Source organism: Lissotriton vulgaris, chromosome 8, assembly GCF_964263255.1.
Source record: "Lissotriton vulgaris chromosome 8, aLisVul1.2, whole genome shotgun sequence".
NCBI lineage: Eukaryota > Metazoa > Chordata > Amphibia > Caudata > Salamandridae > Lissotriton > Lissotriton vulgaris.
This window is the reverse complement of record NC_141696.1, coordinates 830614472-830631683: the sequence shown is the minus strand read 5'-3', so window position 1 is coordinate 830631683 and position 17212 is coordinate 830614472. Positions and strand designations below refer to the sequence as shown.

Genomic DNA, 17212 nt, shown 5'->3' with positions numbered 1-17212 from the left:
GGGAAAGTTTCCTGTATAAACAATTGAATCTGGTGGTGAGCCAAAAAACTTTCCAATGGTGTTTGGGATGCTGTCCAATTTCTTACTGAGTTTACTGCCCATTTGAGTCATAGTCTATTTTTGATTCTGCCTAATATTCTGCATTGTCCTACTACTGAGAGCTTTCACCGCACTGATAGTTGCATTTACCTGAGACTTGCTACATCAGCACTTTATTATCTCTCTACTGTACCTACTGAAGTTTGGTAATAAATCTTCAGACATTTTCGAATTCTACTCTAGAATTCACTTGAGTCAGCACTTCCTAATTTAAAAGTATTTTTGATATGTTGGCTGTGTACCTTATCTTGGGACACATTGGTTCATGAAATTGAACACTCAACCCGTGGCCGTGCTTTTGAGGTGTTAGATTTGTTAGGCGTACAGCACGCCCACAGTGTTTATCACATCTCACAATCACGGATAAAGGGTGAACCTACTTACGTTCTGTTTTCCTGCTGAAGTCGATCACCAGTTAAGCTTAGATTACCCTGAAGCCATGTCACAACAGCAGCTGGATTCCATTCAAAACCAAAAAGAACATTACATTTTAATTCAAAAGGTTTTCCTGCAGGGATGAAAGAAAGTAAGATTAGGCATGGAACCTTACACTTAATTTCAATACACAAAGCAATTACCTTTCTACATTAAATTGGAAGCACTGTAGAAACAAAGTATCTCCATAATCATTAAAGTGTGGGCCTGCTATCTCTTTTAGTATTATTATGCAATACCTCTCCAGGGATCTTTAGATGCCAGAACTCATTTGTGCAGTGCTTCGTACAATTTATTTTTGTATCTATATTTATTGACGTTTAACAAAGTATATTAATATATTCATCCCTCCATCTACCAGTTAGGAACCCCACATTCTTGATTTAATCCAGCCAACATTCAACTAATATTTGTTTTGTATTGCACATTTTTATTAATTCGCCTACTTTCTTTCCTTTCATGTCCCCATGATGAAGTCCAATTTCACATATAATATTCCTCATCGAGTTGTTTACTATGCTCATCTTAATGCTCTGCCTGCTGCGCCAATTCCACAAGCGATGTTTCCCACACCAGTTCCCCACCATCCTCTTTGGTATTTTATTCATTTCCACACCACACACTCTACAAACACCCATTGAATCATCTATGCCTCCCAGTCCTCCAAGCCCTGATGCTCAGGGCCTGATTAAGATGGGGACTGTCCTTCATAGTGTTGGGGGTCCCATAGGCCAAATTACAATGTGACTGCCATTGTGGCAGTGCATTGTAGAGGTTTTCCATTGCTCTGGGTGCTGCTGGCTGCAGCACCGCCGCAATAAAAAATAATGCCTGTTGTGCATTTCCCTGCACTACGTGGCATGCACCATGCGGTGCCTGCCACATGGTGCAGGGAATTGTAGGGGCGCACTGTGGGTGCCCCCCAAGTGCACAACGGAATTTTCCCTGCTCAAGGGGGGGCCTGTAATGGACCCCCAAAGTCCAACCCCGCCAGCCTTTTCAAGGCGGTTGAACCGCCATGGAAAGACTGGCAGGGATGGACATGCTAATTTGACCAGCGGTGCCCAAAAGGCACCGCTGCCATTCTGGGCAATACGGATGCTCCGACAGGTGGTCGTTCCCACCCGCCATGGCAACTGGCAGGCAGAGAACAGCAGTGCGAAGGCGGAGGGCCCGCCACTGACAGGCTGTCGGTTCCAGGCCTTCCGCCATCGTTATCAGTTCTGTATGCATATTCCATAAGACTGCATTTCTCTCTTTATCCAGATCCAAGCCTAGCTCTACCACTTTTGACATTGCTATTGCACGTTTGCTACTCCGGACCAATCTCAGCTGTCACAATTGTACAGCTGGTTGCATTGTTATTGCCATTAACATTTTCAACATACCAACCCTTGCCAAAAACCGGTCCATCCCAGGGCACTCCCTCCACATGTGTATGTATGTACCAGTTCTCATCTGGCACTTGAAGCAGGCATCGGCGTGATCCGATTTGTATAATGTTCACCAGTTGGGGAGTCAAATATACTCTGTGTATGCACTTATAATTGACCAAGTACAACCTGGCATTTTAAGTGACTGTTTTTTAAAGCTCTTAGTATCCTATTCTATCCGTATACACTAATTTAATCCCCTGTATCCACACCCCAACACTCTTTTAGGTTTCCCAGTCTCTTATTATCTTTTGGTAGGACTGTGCTATATATCCTAAATATCAGCTTCCAGTCTCCTCCTAGTCCTATAAGAGTTTGATTAAGGTCGTGCATCTCTGGTTCCTGGAGGATATTAGGCCATTTGTCATAAAAAGGTGCAGCTTTCCAGTGTGAGAAAGATTGTAATCCCTGTATCTATTACAAAAGGCAGTAAAGCTCATCATCGCATCTTCAAGTTTAACATGGGATTGCTCTGGGAAGTGTTTATCATAATGCAACATGGCTGATCCTCTAAAGTGAGTCCCATTTAACCTTTGCCTGCATTCATTTTCATCTATATGTCTCCCAGCAAAAGTACAGGACTTCAGAAAACAATTGTGAATAGCACAATCACCCACTTGGCATGTAAAACCATCCTTCATATTCTCTCATGAAAATGTTTACTAATTATGTATTTATGTTTTGAATTGTGAATAAATAGACCTCATATTATAGCTGTTGGACTTGGCTACCCCCAGATGTTTGACTTCAATCCTCCTATTTATACTGAATTCGTTTTGCTGGCTTTAGGACTATGTGCACTTTACCACTGCTAACCGGTGCTAAAGGGATTGTCCTCACTCCCCAAAACATGGCAACATTGGCTTAGACCTGATTGGCATATTTAATTCACTTATAAGTCCCTAGTAAAGTGGTATGCCGTACACCGATGGCCTGCAAACAAATTATACTAGTGGGCTTACAGCACTTAATGTAACACCCACTTTAGTAGTACCTTACAACATGTCCCAGGCCTGCTATTGCAGTTTGCATGCAGTTTTAAACTGCAAATGAGATTGTGTAATAAAACCCCCTTGCAAAGTCTTAAACTCCCCTTTTATTGTGTATACGTCACCTCTGAGGTGTCGTGTAGTTCTTATAAACCTATATAGAATCTGCACGTTTAGACAACATAAAATGTGGGCTTGGTGTCAGACTAATTCTAGCCACCCTCACCAGATATGTTGGCCTTTGTACCAGCTAGCTCACAGTGTCACTTGAAACTCCTCTTACCAAGGAGAGAATAGTTCTTGGCAACTATCAAACATGACAACCCTGATCCCTCAGGACCATGGAAACAATGTACTACTTTTTCATTCAGCTACTCCTGCTCACTTAGTCTCAGAGAGTTACACAGAATAAACGGTATGGACGTTTTTCAATAAGCATTTATTGAACAGCCGTTATTCCTGGGGAAAATAGGTGCGCTGAAACAATCATTAGATAGTACAGGATATAAATGATTAGAAGCACTAAGAAAGTAAAAGGAGGCTAGATTTCTACTATTTTGCAATAACAATCAATACAGACAAGAATATAAAATACATGACAATAAAAATGTATACTCCTATGATGCTACCCTAACTAGATGTACCTAAGTGTACCTAGCGTGTATGTAGGTGTTAAGCCAAGAATCCCTCTAGGATAAAGTCAACCCCATTACCTGAAGTGAGAGACTGTGAGACCTCGTCTTGGTCTCAAGTTGGACTCCCTGCAAGAGATGTTAGACCACTGCGAGCTGGAGTATCTGCATGCAGGAACCTCAGCGTCTCACGTCAGTGTTTGTCAGTAGGGAAGTCCTGATCTCCTCCCCTTGTCTCAGCAAGTTGTGATGTTTATATACCCAAAGGTCTCCCCGGGGTTCTACCTTGCTGTGCCACTTGTCGGACTTAGGATCCTGTGTTCTGTGCGCAGTTTCGTATCAAAGTAAAAGGTCAGTCCCTAAGAACCATTATGTATGTAATGTAGGGAAGAATATGATGTTGCCTGAGCCTATATTAGGGTACCCATATGGAATATAACACCCACTCCTCATCCGACTGGACAACATATTTAAATTCTAACCTACTACTAGGTGCGTCTAGGCACTGCTACGCAAATAACTATAGTGAAACAATAGTACTACTAAAAAGTGTTAAACAATTCTCCTAAAAAAAGAAAAATTTAAAAATAAAAAATTGCCATGCAAGCAATAGCTCTAATGTGTCTGTATATATATTTCAAACCACTACAAGCATTGGAAAGCCATGCAGGAAAAAAGTGTAAATTGTTTTGGAGTTCCAATTTTTGTTTGTTTAAAAAGGCAGAAAAATGTTCCCTGCACATGACGTGCGAAATGTGTATGTGTCATGGCTAGTCGACGCAACATTGCTGTTGCCTGCCTTTGCAGACGACGACCCGTGTAACACCTCACAAATCACGTCAATTGAGCACAGATAATCTTCCGCACTGCCTGCAGCCGATGCTGAGGCAGCATGTGCATCATCCAAGGCCTGGATGTCAGTGGAGGAGCCGGTACCCATTCCAACAGGAGCCAAGACTTCCTTTGGAGGCTCTAAGAATGCCACCATCAACATAGAAATACGCTGGGGACACTGCAGAAAAACAACGTCCGGTTGTGCAACTGATGAAAGTGTCAGACAGAGATCCAACACGCATTCTTCTCCGCAGAACAGGCACCGAGGAACAGGTAGGATGAAGTACATCAAGACTGGTGTGAATGACAAGAACCAAGAGGCGCTGAGTTCTCGTAGATGTTGTACCATGAGATCATGTTATTTATGCTCCAGGAGTGCTTTTTCCATCTCCTTGGTGACTGGGACGTCCATTGCATAGCAGAAAAATGACAATCAGGAAACCTGCTATTAGAAACAGGATCAGCGGAAGATCCCTAAAAATGCTTCTGAATACGGAGTTTATAAAGTTTGGTATAACTCCGAGGACCATCTGAAAGGTGTTTAACAGTCCAGAACCTATGGTCTTAAATAGGTGGACAATACCCGTCATATCAGACATGCTAAAGATACGATTAACCATTTCTGCGAAATGGAAGGGACAGTTTGTACGTATAAATGCCTGTATCTCAGCCGAGGACCTTGAGATCTGGAGATCAAAAGACTCCCTGGTGGAGGCTAAGGGCACGGTTTTCTGTGAAAGCATGGCTTTCATTCTGCTCAGAGTATCAAAATGTATAAAGGAAACATTCAGCGAAGGCCATATTGGCGCCTGCCTGACTGTGTGTCGGTGGAAACAATACTTGCATACAGCAAATAACCCTGGAGCTTATGGTGACGAGATATGCAATGCCTAAAAGCATTTCAGAACAACCTTGATCATTCAGCATCAATTAACTCCCATTCTAAAGAAGCTTGAATACCGGGGTAATTACGGCTGCTGGGATACCCTTCAAGTGACAAGATAGGTTTCCTACTAAACCATTACAGGCCCCTGCAGCCTAATATCCTGGCATATGAGAGAACCCCTTAAAGTGTTCTCGCAGTGTGTACCGCTTAGAAATATTTCTCGATTCCCACTCCTGCATCGAAATCTGTACAGTAATTCCCAAGATTCCTTGATGAATTCCCTACCAATTTCTTCATATCTGCCTGCCTGTTGTGTTCTAGGCAATACTGAAATTGTAAAGTTGTGACTGGTAATGTTATATGGCTATGGATCAACCATTCTGTGGACGGTGACTCAGCCACAGTAAAAGGTAGTCTGACCAGATTTTCAGTACGCAGCATTGTATATTTAGCTCCCCTCTGTGCCATTTTTATCTGTTTTTCTGTTAGATTATATGCAGAAAACAGTGACGTACTGTTGAGAAAACACCAAGGCACATAACCTGCGTGCAATGATTCCAGCGTCCAGCCCAATAACATAATAGAATGTAATTGTGATTGCCTGTGCTGTAGTATGGGCAAACCTTGTTCTCGTACATCAACATCAGAAGATACAATGTGGCCTAGTGAATAAATCCTGGATGTTACCATAGTCATCCCATTGTCAGCTACCGCTAACACCTTTTCTAAATTGATCCTATCAATTTCTTATAATCTCTCTGCTGCTTCTTGTTGGGAATGTTTCCAAATTTCATTATAGACAGCATAATAGAAATGTTTGTGATGTGGTTTTTCTGGGACGCAATAAAAATCCTGTAGGTCCACATCCTCTGTAAGTAAGGATAAGTGTTGTTTCACCTGTGTTACTGTTGAGGTTTTAATCATTCAAGGCATAACTTCCCAACACTGTATGATGTCACCACCCCTGGATGTTCTCTTTGCACATATCGTGGGTCTGGCCTATGGATTCTGAACCTTTCCGTTGGACCCCTGAATCTTTCTTGACATCTATTATTGTCTGTGGGCCAAACCAACCATCTCTTCCGATTGGAGTCGGATCTATTGTATTGTAAAATGTCATAGAAAGTAATCCCTTCTCGTGATGTAAAGGTACTCTCGGTATGTGATGGTGTTGGAATCCGAGGTGAGTTCAAATCCTTATTCTTGGCTATTCCAAGACAGGAAGTTTGTTGCACAGTATCATTTAGAAATATCATCTGCTGAGGAATGAGGCATGCTCTAAATAGTGCTTCTGTTCCATGGACTTGCCAATCTCTTGAACCCCAGACTGATTTTAGGTCTATAGTGTCTTTCCATAAGTCGAAACTCTGTTCAGACAGTTGGGTAATGAAGGAAGCAGAGTAAATCTGTTTGTCGTTAGTCAACATATTTTTTTGTGCGGATGTCAGTGCAGCCATATAGTAATATGAGGTTGGGTCAGAAATGTTAAACCCTGAAAAATATGAAAATGTTTGTGCAAACGTTTTTGAACTACTTTTCGGTGGTGTGAAAACTTTCCTAGTGTTACTTTATTTGCATAAAAAGTGATGACCATAATGTTGTTAACAATACATTGTGTCAAAATCTGATGTGTCCTCTAACATTTCATTGCTAGAAAATGCAGCAGATTGTTCTAAATCAGACAACATCTCTTTCATGGTTTCAAAATCCCAATCATTAGAAAATGTACTAGAGGTAATGATAACAGTTAAGGAAAGTTTGAATAAATGTGGTATTTTTAAAAGTTCGGTCGGACCAAATATATCATAATCAACCTTGTCCCATGCTATACCAACCGGTATAGGAACTGCTGTAATGTTCACTGACAATTACAATGACTCTCTATTTGTGTGATTAATAAAAACCAATACAAAAGAACGATCAGTATAAAAAAGATAGTTAAAATTGAATAATAAAATAATATATATACACATCTTGTTCCTAAAACCACAGTTTGGTGTTTTGTTTTATAAAATGCAATTAATATTAGTCCTTTAAATGCACTGGGCGAACATCAATTTTTCAGCTTGTGTCCTTCCTGTTTGCCCGCCTACCTCGCCGCCCTCCGTCTTCCCTCCCCGCTCCCCGCTTCCCGCCACCACCGCTGACCCCGCCCCTTTTTTCCTTCTGTTCCCTCCCCGCTCCCGCCTCCCAGCTGCTCCGCCCACCCGCGCACTTGGCCTTTATATGGCGACCGTGCGACACAGGTGAGTGTGACCCACTTTGGGACATTCCCGCGTCGCACGGCCACCAGCTGCTGCGTGTGCCCCTTTGCCTTGCCCCTGCCTCGCTGCCTGCCTCGCTGCCGGCTGACTCTGTTGTCGTTTGTTTTGTTTTTGTTTTGTTCGCCATTTGTGCTTGTTAAATTGTATTTCTTGCCCGTGTTAGCGTTTTTTGATTTCCATTTGTGCCTGTATTTTTCAGCTTGTGTCCTTCCTGTTTGCCCGCCTACCTCGCCGCCCTCCGTCTTCCCTCCCCTCTCCCCGCTTCCCGCCACCACCGCTGACCCCGCCCCTTTTTTCCTTCTGTTCCCTCCCCGCTCCCGCCTCCCAGCTGCTCCGCCCACCCGCGCACTTCGCCTTTATATGGCGACCGTGCGAACGCGCAGCGGGCGCGCCGATTGTGCGCCGAAGGCGCGCCAAAGGTAAGCCCGTCTGCGCCCGTCCGCGACCGGATCGCGACCAGCGCCAGGACCCCTGGCCCACGAGGACCCCGACCAACCCGCCGGACGTACTCCGCCGCCACCCTCATCGCACTCAACACCGGCCGACTCCCAGAGTGCCACCAAGCCACACCACGACGCACCCACGGACCGTTCAGCTGCCACACCTGCAAATTCACCTGCTTCCGGACCTGCCTCGCTCCAACACCCGCCAAGTCGAACACCAGCAGCACCCACCTCAAGTGCATCCTGCTCAACACCCGCTCCGTCCACAGACACGCCATCGAACTCTGGAACCTCCTAGACGCCACAGCCCCTGACGTTGCCTTCCTCACAGAGACCTGGATGAACGCCTCTTCAGCTCCCGACATCGCCATCGCTATCCCAGAGGGCTACAAGATCGTCCGGAGGGACCGCAACGCCAACCAGATGGGAGGAGGCATCGCCATCATCCACAGGAACACCATCCGTCTCACGACCAGCACCGACAACACCCTGACCACCGCCGAACACCTGCATTTCCAGATCCACACCGACCCGAACACCACCCTCAGAGGCACCCTGATCTACCGACCCCCGGGACCGCGCACACAATTCAGCGACGACATCGCCGACTTCGTCAGCCCGCATGCCCTCCCCTCCGCTGACTACATCCTCCTGGGGGACCTGAACTTCCACCTGGAGAACAACAACGACCGCAACACCAGCACCCTGCTCGACAACCTCGCCAATCTTGGACTCAAGCAGCTGGTATCCACTCCCACCCACCTCGCCGGACACACACTCGACGCAGTCTTCTCATCCAGCACAGACATCGACTTCAGCCACGCCACAGAGCTTCAATGGACGGACCACAGCTGCGTCCACTTCACCTTCAAGAGAACGACGACCCACCACCACCAGCAACAGGCCGCCCGCAGAAGCTGGAACAAGATCACAGCAGACCAGCTCGCCACCTCCCTGAGCCAGCACCCTCCTGCCAGCTCAGCAAACCCCAGCCAGGCCGCCGACAACCTCACGAAGTGGATCAGCAGCTGCGCGGACGAACTCGCCCCGCTGAGGACCCCGCCCAGCAGACCCGGCAGCAAGAAAGCCCCGTGGTTCACCAGACTTTCTCGAGGGCTCGGCAGTTCTTCTTGGAGCTCTTGAGTTCGTCGGTGAACCTACACCGGACAACAGGACCACCTTCAAGCTGGCCACCCGGAAGCACCACCAGCTGATCCGCGCCGCCAAGAAAACTGCTTTCAAGGACCGGCTGGACAACAACGCACACAACTGCAAGGAACTCTTCAACATCGTGAAAGAGCTATCCAACCCCAGCGCAGGAAACAACGACATCACCCCATCGCAAGACCTCTGCAACTCCCTCGCTTCATACTTCCACAACAAGATCGCAGACATACACAACAGCTTCAACAACCAACCAACGCACACCAAGACCGAACAACCACCCCCCACCACCACCCTCCACGCCTGGACCCCGATCAGCACCGAAGACACCATCCGCACGATGAACTCCATCCACTCCGGATCACCGACCGACCCCTGCCCTCACCACGTCTTCAACAAGGCTGACGCAGTCATCGCACCACACCTGCGAGACATCATCAACACATCCTTCGACACCGCCACCTTCCCTGAGAGCTGGAAGCACGCCGAACTCAGCGCTCTACTCAAGAAACCCACAGCGGACCCCACCGAACTCAAGAATTACCGCCCCATCTCGCTCCTCCCGTTTCCAGCCAAAGTCATCGAGAAGACCGTCAACAAGCAGATGGCCGCCTTCCTCGAGACGAATGGATCCCTTGACCCCTCACAGTCCGGCTTCCGAGCAAATCACAGCACCGAGACCGCTCTCATCGCCGCCACCGATGACATCCGAGCCCTGATGGACAACGGACAAACAGCGGCCCTCATCCTCCTAGACCTCTCCGCGGCATTTGACACTGTCTGCCACCACACCCTAGTACAGCGCCTCAGCAACGTCGGAATCCAGGACAAGGCGCTGGAATGGATCATCTCCTTCCTCGACGGAAGAACACAGAGAGTCCGCCTACCACCGTACAAGTCAGAGGCCACCAAAGTCATCTGCGGCGTCCCTCAAGGATCCTCTCTGAGCCCCACCCTCTTTAACGTCTACATGAGCCCCCTCGCGGCCATCGCACGCCAACACAACCTCAACATAATCTCCTACGCCGACGACACCCAGCTGATCCTCTCCCTGACCAACGACCCCGCCGCCGCCAGAGCCAACCTGCACGAAGGGATGAAAGAGGTAGCCGAGTGGATGACGACCAGCCGCCTGAAACTGAACTCGGACAAGACGGAGGTCCTCATCCTGGGCTCCTCTCCCTCCGCCTGGGACGACTCCTGGTGGCCTCCCGCCCTGGGCACCGCACCCAAACCGACAGACCATGCACGCAACCTGGGCTTCATCCTGGACTCCTCCCTCTCCATGACCAGGCAAGTCAACAGCGTCTCCTCGGCGTGCTTCAACATCCTATGCATGCTACGGAAGATCTTCTGGTGGATCCCCACCGAGACCAGGAAGACCGTCACCCAGGCCCTCGTCACTAGCCGACTGGACTACGGCAACGTCCTTTACGCCGGCACCACCGCCAAGCTCCAGAAGAGACTCCAGCGGATCCAGAACGCCTCAGCCAGACTCATCCTCGACATCCCACGAACCAGTCACATCTCCGGACATCTGAGAGACCTTCACTGGCTCCCCGTCAACAAAAGAATCACCTTCCGCCTCCTCACCCACGCACACAAAGCCCTACACGACCAAGGCCCGAGCTACCTCAACAGCCGAATCAACTTCTACGCTCCCAAACGCCACCTCCGATCAGCCAACCACGCCCTCGCCGCCGTACCCCGCATCCGAAGAGCGACTACAGGAGGAAGGTCCTTCTCCTACCTGGCCGCCAAGACCTGGAACTCCCTCCCGACCGACCTGCGCTTGACCCAAGACCACCTCTCCTTCAGGAAGAAGCTGAAGACCTGGCTGTTCGAGCAGTAGCGGCACCCCCCCACCCCCAGCGCCTTGAGACCCTACAGGTATGTAGCGCGCTCTATAAATGCCATTGATTGATTGATTGATTGATTGAGTCAGACTGCATGGAACCCTCATCCGGATGTGTTCAATGTGGTACCAAGGTTGACCTGTCTATTAGGGCTTGACAAGCATGATAGATGAACTTAGCAAAATTGGCCATATGCTTCACTGTGTCCAGTGCATATAACTGAAGGACGGCCTCCTTTGCCGTCAGCGTGCCTAGTTGGAGGAGAATGGGCCTTAGATGGATTTGGCGGACTGGCAACAGGGCGGGACAGCATAGCAAGATGTGAGCCAATGATTCACGCTTATTGTAGCAGAGACGACACTCCATGATCGCTGGTCTTACTTTCACTGTCGGGTAGAGATAGTTTGAAGGGAGCGGGTGAAGTCTGGAAGAAACAATCCTTTGTAGGGATTGCCTCCACACCGGCTGTGTGAGATGTAGTTTGAGGCCATATGATGTATGAAGAGAACTTTCGGTCACAAGGAAGCCTCTAACTGTCAGAGCTTCGATGTCCAATTTACAAGAGCATGTTCTTACTTGCTTTTTTATAGATGATTTAATAGTGGTATACTTAATTATATTAGGATCCCAGTTCTCTATGGCTAGAATCAGGAGGTCTTTGGCTGAGGCAAGACCAGTTGACAATGGATTACCCAGATTTTGAAATATTTTGTTTATAACAGTCTTCATTGAATTCTCTGGTGCGACAGTGGTTAAATAAAAATATTTTGCCAGACTTGCCAATTCTCCCAAAGATTGTTGATTAAGGTTGAATTCCAATCGAATTAAAGTGTTTCTAGTGCATGCTGGAAGCCAAAATAATTTTTTGTATGCTGCGCAGTGGATCTTTTCAAGGTCCTGTGCAAATTTGCCTGGGTACGTCTGTATCACATTATTAAGGGAAGGTAATAATTTTGCCTTCAAGATTCGTTGGATGGCCGTAGTTGTTGGTCTTTCCAAGATGGCATTAAGTTTGCAGATGGCGTAGGTAACCATTTTTCCTTTCTGCTGGAGCTTGTGACGGTGGGCCTGTGACCGGCCAGTGTCACTGAACCAGGCTCCAAGTTAATTGTACCATTGTGTACTGTTCAGTATTAGTGGTCCTAAACTCCATTTCATAAGCTTCTTTTTCAGATTGCGTCCAAAGATCACTATCTTGGATTTCGTTGGGTTTGCAACTAGCTTATTTTTAGTGTTATACTCTGAGAGTGCTGTTAAAGCTTTTTGAAGGCAGACATAGGTGTGGTCCAAGAGGACCAGGTTGTCAGCAGATTGTATCAACTGGATCCTAATTCCCCCAATCCTAGGGGTCGCTAAAGTTGCTCTGTGCAGTGCACTACCCAGGTCTCCTGTGAAAGATGAAAGAGCAATGGGGCAAGGACACAGCCCTGCTTCAACCTGTGATCTGTGTGGATTTTTGCTGTAGCATATTTGCACAAGAGTTTACCTCTTACACAAGTTTGCGTATATAATGATCTAATGGCTTGTAACAGTTTTGGGCAGATGTTCCAACAGGCTAATTTCTTCCATAGGATGTTATGATCTACCCCATCGAATGCGGCTGTGTAATCGATAACGCCATCAAAGAGGGTCTGATTGCCCCGAGCCATTGTTTGGTGTACTAAGTATGATAAGGCAATGATACTGTCTAAGGTAGAGCCTCCTGAACGGAACCCGGTCTGATAGTAAGGGAGCAGATCTTCTTTGCTGACCCAGTCTGCTAGTTCCGTCAGGAGAGTGCTAGCATAAGCCTTGCCCTCGATGTCCAATAAGGCGATCATTTGATAGTTCCTGTGGTCCGTGCTTGGCCCTTTTTTGTAAATTGGGTGTAGTAGAGATCCCCTCCAGGAATCTGGAACATCCTCCAAAAACCTGCACTCAGCATTCAATTGTCCCAAGTTCTCAGCCCAGAAGTTGATGTCCTCTCTAAAGAGGGAGCCAGGCAGGCCGTTAGGTCCAGGCGCTCCATTATGGCATATTTTTTTCAGAATAGTTTGTATTGTTTGTTCTTTTGAGAGGGTGGGAACGGCCACAGGATCCATAGTTTCAATTGTTGTTTTACTTGGATCTTCCGCGAGGGTTTTTATTTCTGTTGGTTTTGTCTTCAGGCCGTCGGTGTAGAACGCTTTGACATGGGCTCTCCAGGTGCTAGCGTCAAGCAGATTCTCTCTGTTAGAGGTCCCATGGATAGCTTGTTTACGTAATGCCAGAAATCTTGGGATTTACTAGGTGCAAGCAGCTCGAAAATCTTCAGCCATGTTTTCTGTAAGTTCACGTTTTACTTGCCAGACTAATATTGAATGGCTCTTGCCTTTAGTTTTAGTTTCTTTTTTGCAGACTCTGATCTAGTTACTCGATAGGCCCTGCGTTTAGAATTCAGTTGTCTGAAGCATTTCTTAATTGCTGGCTGATATCCCAATTTTTTAGCCAAATCAACAGAGACTCTTTGAATGTCACTCCCCCGAAGCTGATGTGCTATGTCATAAGCGAGTGAGCCCCATTCCCCTATTCGGCTCTTGTCTTTATGACCGATCTGCCAGCCTTTCCATGTTAGTTTCCAAGAGGCGAACTTATGGCTTGGGAACGGCCCCATTTGATTCTTCTAAGGAGTCTGTATGACTCTTCCCCCTTTGTGGCTCTAATATAGCGAAGAGTATAACGTGTTTTAACAGTGATGGACAACTCTAAGGTAAGGGCGGGCTGGTCACTTTCGTTCCAGGGTTTGACTGCGTAATATAACATGTGTTTTTGAAGGCTCTCACTTAATAAGATGTAGTCTATTGTTGTCTGGTTGTTATAAGGGGGCACTATCAATGCTGATGGGTTGGCTTTTGTGGTTAAGAAGTGTGTTGATTCCAATTTATATGCCTGTATTAGGGCGTTGAATCTTCCGGTGCTCCCATTGCAGTGATTTTCAGGTGTCTTTTGCCCTATGTTGTGCATGTTAAAATCACAGAGAATGATGGAATCCATACCTGCATACTGTGATAGAAGAGTTTCAATCTTGTTTAACAGCTGATTGAGTTTGTCGTTTGAGCCCAGCCTGTGGCGGTTAAAATATACATTAATTAAGAGTATTGATATTGGGCCGTCTGTCATGATCAAACCTTTCAAGGTGCCAGCCAAAAACATGTCTAATGAATTCTTTATGACTGAAAAATGTACTTTTAGTGCATGCTTGGCGTATATTGAGATACCGTCTGACGGCCTCCCGAAAATGTTGAGTTTTATTGCTGGTTTGAAGTATTCAGCATAATCCCCTATTGGTGTTGCGGAAGTAGCCCATGTTTCCTGGGTGCAGATTATATCTGCTCCTGCAAGAAATGTAATTGCCCCTGGACTTTGCAAGCCTTTATGTATCCCTGCAACGTTCCAGGTCATTATATTAATTGATCGGTTCTTCTCAGTGGGGCTATTGTGCTGAGCGTGGCCGAAAGTGGTCCTTGATGGTATCGGTTGGTTTCCCAACGAGGATCTAATATTAGGAGCTAGAATTTAGAGGCAGTGTGAACGAGGTAAAATCTTTGGTACTGTTCCCCTTAGTTGAGCAGGAGTGATTGCCTCCATCTATATGTTTGGTGATTTGAATTAAATTGTTGCTTTGCTTTATTGCTTGTGTGCCACCTATGGAGCCGTGTAAAAACGATCCAGTAGCAAATAAAGTTAGGTATTTGCTGTTCATCCTTTTCTGTTTGTTCAGGTCTAGTTCTCCCTGTTGAGCAATTTGCCCTTTGTTTTTCAAAATCTCTGGGTATTTAGTAACTGGTGGTATCTTAACTTTTATGCCCCAGTTGTCCAGTTGCGTTTTGTGTCCTTTCAAAACAGTTGCCATTGTCTGGTTTGAGAAGGTTATCTCAGTTGTTTCATTTTATTCGCTCGGCCCTGGGCCGGAAAAAGCCACCCTCTCAATATCAGCTGTTTGTCTATTTTCCAGACCCAGGATATTTTCGCAGAGCTTCAGAAGGCTCCCTCTGTTGAGAATATCCCAACTCCCCTGCGAAATATATTCAGAATATAACAAAACTTTCAAGTTTTGCAGTCTGTGACTGTAATGTTCACCGATGACAAGTCTCTTTTTTCACGATGTGATGAAATATGAGGTTTTAAAATCAAATTTACTTTTGATGCTGCAGTGCTCTGGCGAAGGTAAGTTCCATTAATAAGTAAGCAGTAAACAGTTACTAAGCCTATCAAGAAAAGAAAGAACAGTATACCAGTGATAATCCAAGGTTCAAGCCAAGATTACTCCAGATGTGTATTTTTAAGAAAAATTACAAAGTCTTTGATTTGTTCTTGATGATAAATTGGGACTGGCGTTGTTTCAGGTTCACTTGGATGCAAAGAAAAGGTATCAAAGTATATGAAATAGCCAGATGCAGTTCGATCTACTTTAGGTAGCTCAGCAGGTTGTGTTAAAATTGTAGAGGGCTCTTGTTTAGGCATATTTATGTAGACATCAGTGTTAGGTCGAATTGAAATTTGTGATTCATTTTGATTTTGAATGTCAGTTTCAAGAGGAACGAGTCCTTGGCACCTTGGCATTGTTACATAGTCCATCATTCCGTATAGGTGACTCTTCGAATGTGATGAGCTGTTCTGTTTGTACTCCCTGTATGGTAGCAAGAGGAGTGCATCAGTAACCTAGAAGCCCATGAGGCATACTAATCAGTATCGACCACATAGTGTGGTTTTATCAGTTCGATGGAGACAAATCTTTTCTCCTTCTTTCTGGCAAGAGGTGGCAGAAGTACAGTTCTTGTCCCTTCGACTGCTAGGACAGGTAAAGGCTTTCTGTATGGTTGTCCAAATTCTTTTTTGTCCATTATCTTTTCTCTGACCAGAACCTCACTTTTGGAATCCAGACAGGTCTTGCCGTGACTGACTTGACTTCCCCAGTGGCAAATAGTTTTACTTGAACATTGCTCTGTAGTGCTCTGGTTTCATTCAGATCCTGTAAAATAGCCAAACGTTTATTGATGTAAAATGTTTTTTCATCCGCCACTGTGTCTTCACAATCAAAATCAGGTACCCACATTTTTGTCCCAAATAGGACCTCATAAGGAGTGACACCACCTAGAGACCTTCTTGGAATGTTGTTTAAGGCCCTCTGTACCCCATATAAATGATTGACCCAACTAAAACCCGTACCTAATACTCTAGCTTTTAATGATTGCTTTAAGTCCTAGTTTTTCTTCTCCACAACCAAATTTCCCTCAGGATGGTACGGAGAGGAGTACCTCAATGCAAAACCCAAATGTCACATGGCTTCCTTGTAAGCCCGAGAGCTAAATGCAGGGCCACGGTCAGAATGTAATGTGCCAATTGTGTATGTCCCTATAAAGACTCGCAAATCTTTGGTACAGGTCAAGCGTCAGCCGAGCACTGAGGCCATACCCATAGGAATCTCGAGCAGGAATCCACTGCAACCATAATGTATTTGTAAGCCCCACCAGATTGTAAGGTGCCGCAGTGGTCCAAATAAACACACACGAGTGGTCTGTCTGATATTAACAACAGTGTCTGTGCTGGACGTGTTACGGTGGAGCTCTTCATCTGCTGACAGATTTCGTACTTTAAGACATAATCTTTAGTCTGCTTTGTTAACCCTGTTCACCAATAGTGTTGTTTCAGTAGAGAAACAGTTGCCGTAACTCCTGCGTCTGCTGACCCCAAACCTTTGTGTGCAGCTAAAATTAAGCCTAATCTATGATCCATGTTTGGTATTAATCTATCCCCCACTCCGGAAATATGAGCAACTGGAACGTTGTTTGCATCTAACTTGTAGGAATACTTGAGTGGATTTTTTTTGGGTACAGCCGAGCTATCGTGTGCAGCAATGACAGCAACCATAATGTCTCCGTCTATTCTCGTTTTTGAACGAGTGATTGCAGCTACAGAAGCCGTACATACAGCCCCTTTTACGGCTTCATTAGCCAATGAATTCCTTTCAACGTGAAGGCCAACACTTTGATCACTCAGTGTGTGTATCACGTGAGCTCTTGGTAGTTTGTTTTTTAACTCTGCTACCTGTTCCAGTAGAATTTTATGCTTAATTGTGCCACCTTTTGAGTTCTTAAACCCCTTCTGTCCCCAGTAGTAAAGATGTTCATTGTACGACTGTACACAGCAATAGGAATT

At 46.0% G+C, this 17212-nt stretch overlaps 1 protein-coding gene across 1 annotated transcript in view; it reads right to left on the bottom strand.

Moving 5' to 3' along the window:
• LOC147698065 (interleukin-18 receptor accessory protein-like) overlaps positions 1 to 17212 on the bottom strand; it is a 184011-nt gene that overhangs the window by 73804 nt on the left and 92995 nt on the right. The window contains exon 6 of the mRNA XM_086936176.1: positions 484 to 607. Coding sequence (XP_086792302.1) covers positions 484 to 607 — 124 coding nt within the window. The remainder of the gene's footprint in view (positions 1 to 483; positions 608 to 17212) is intronic.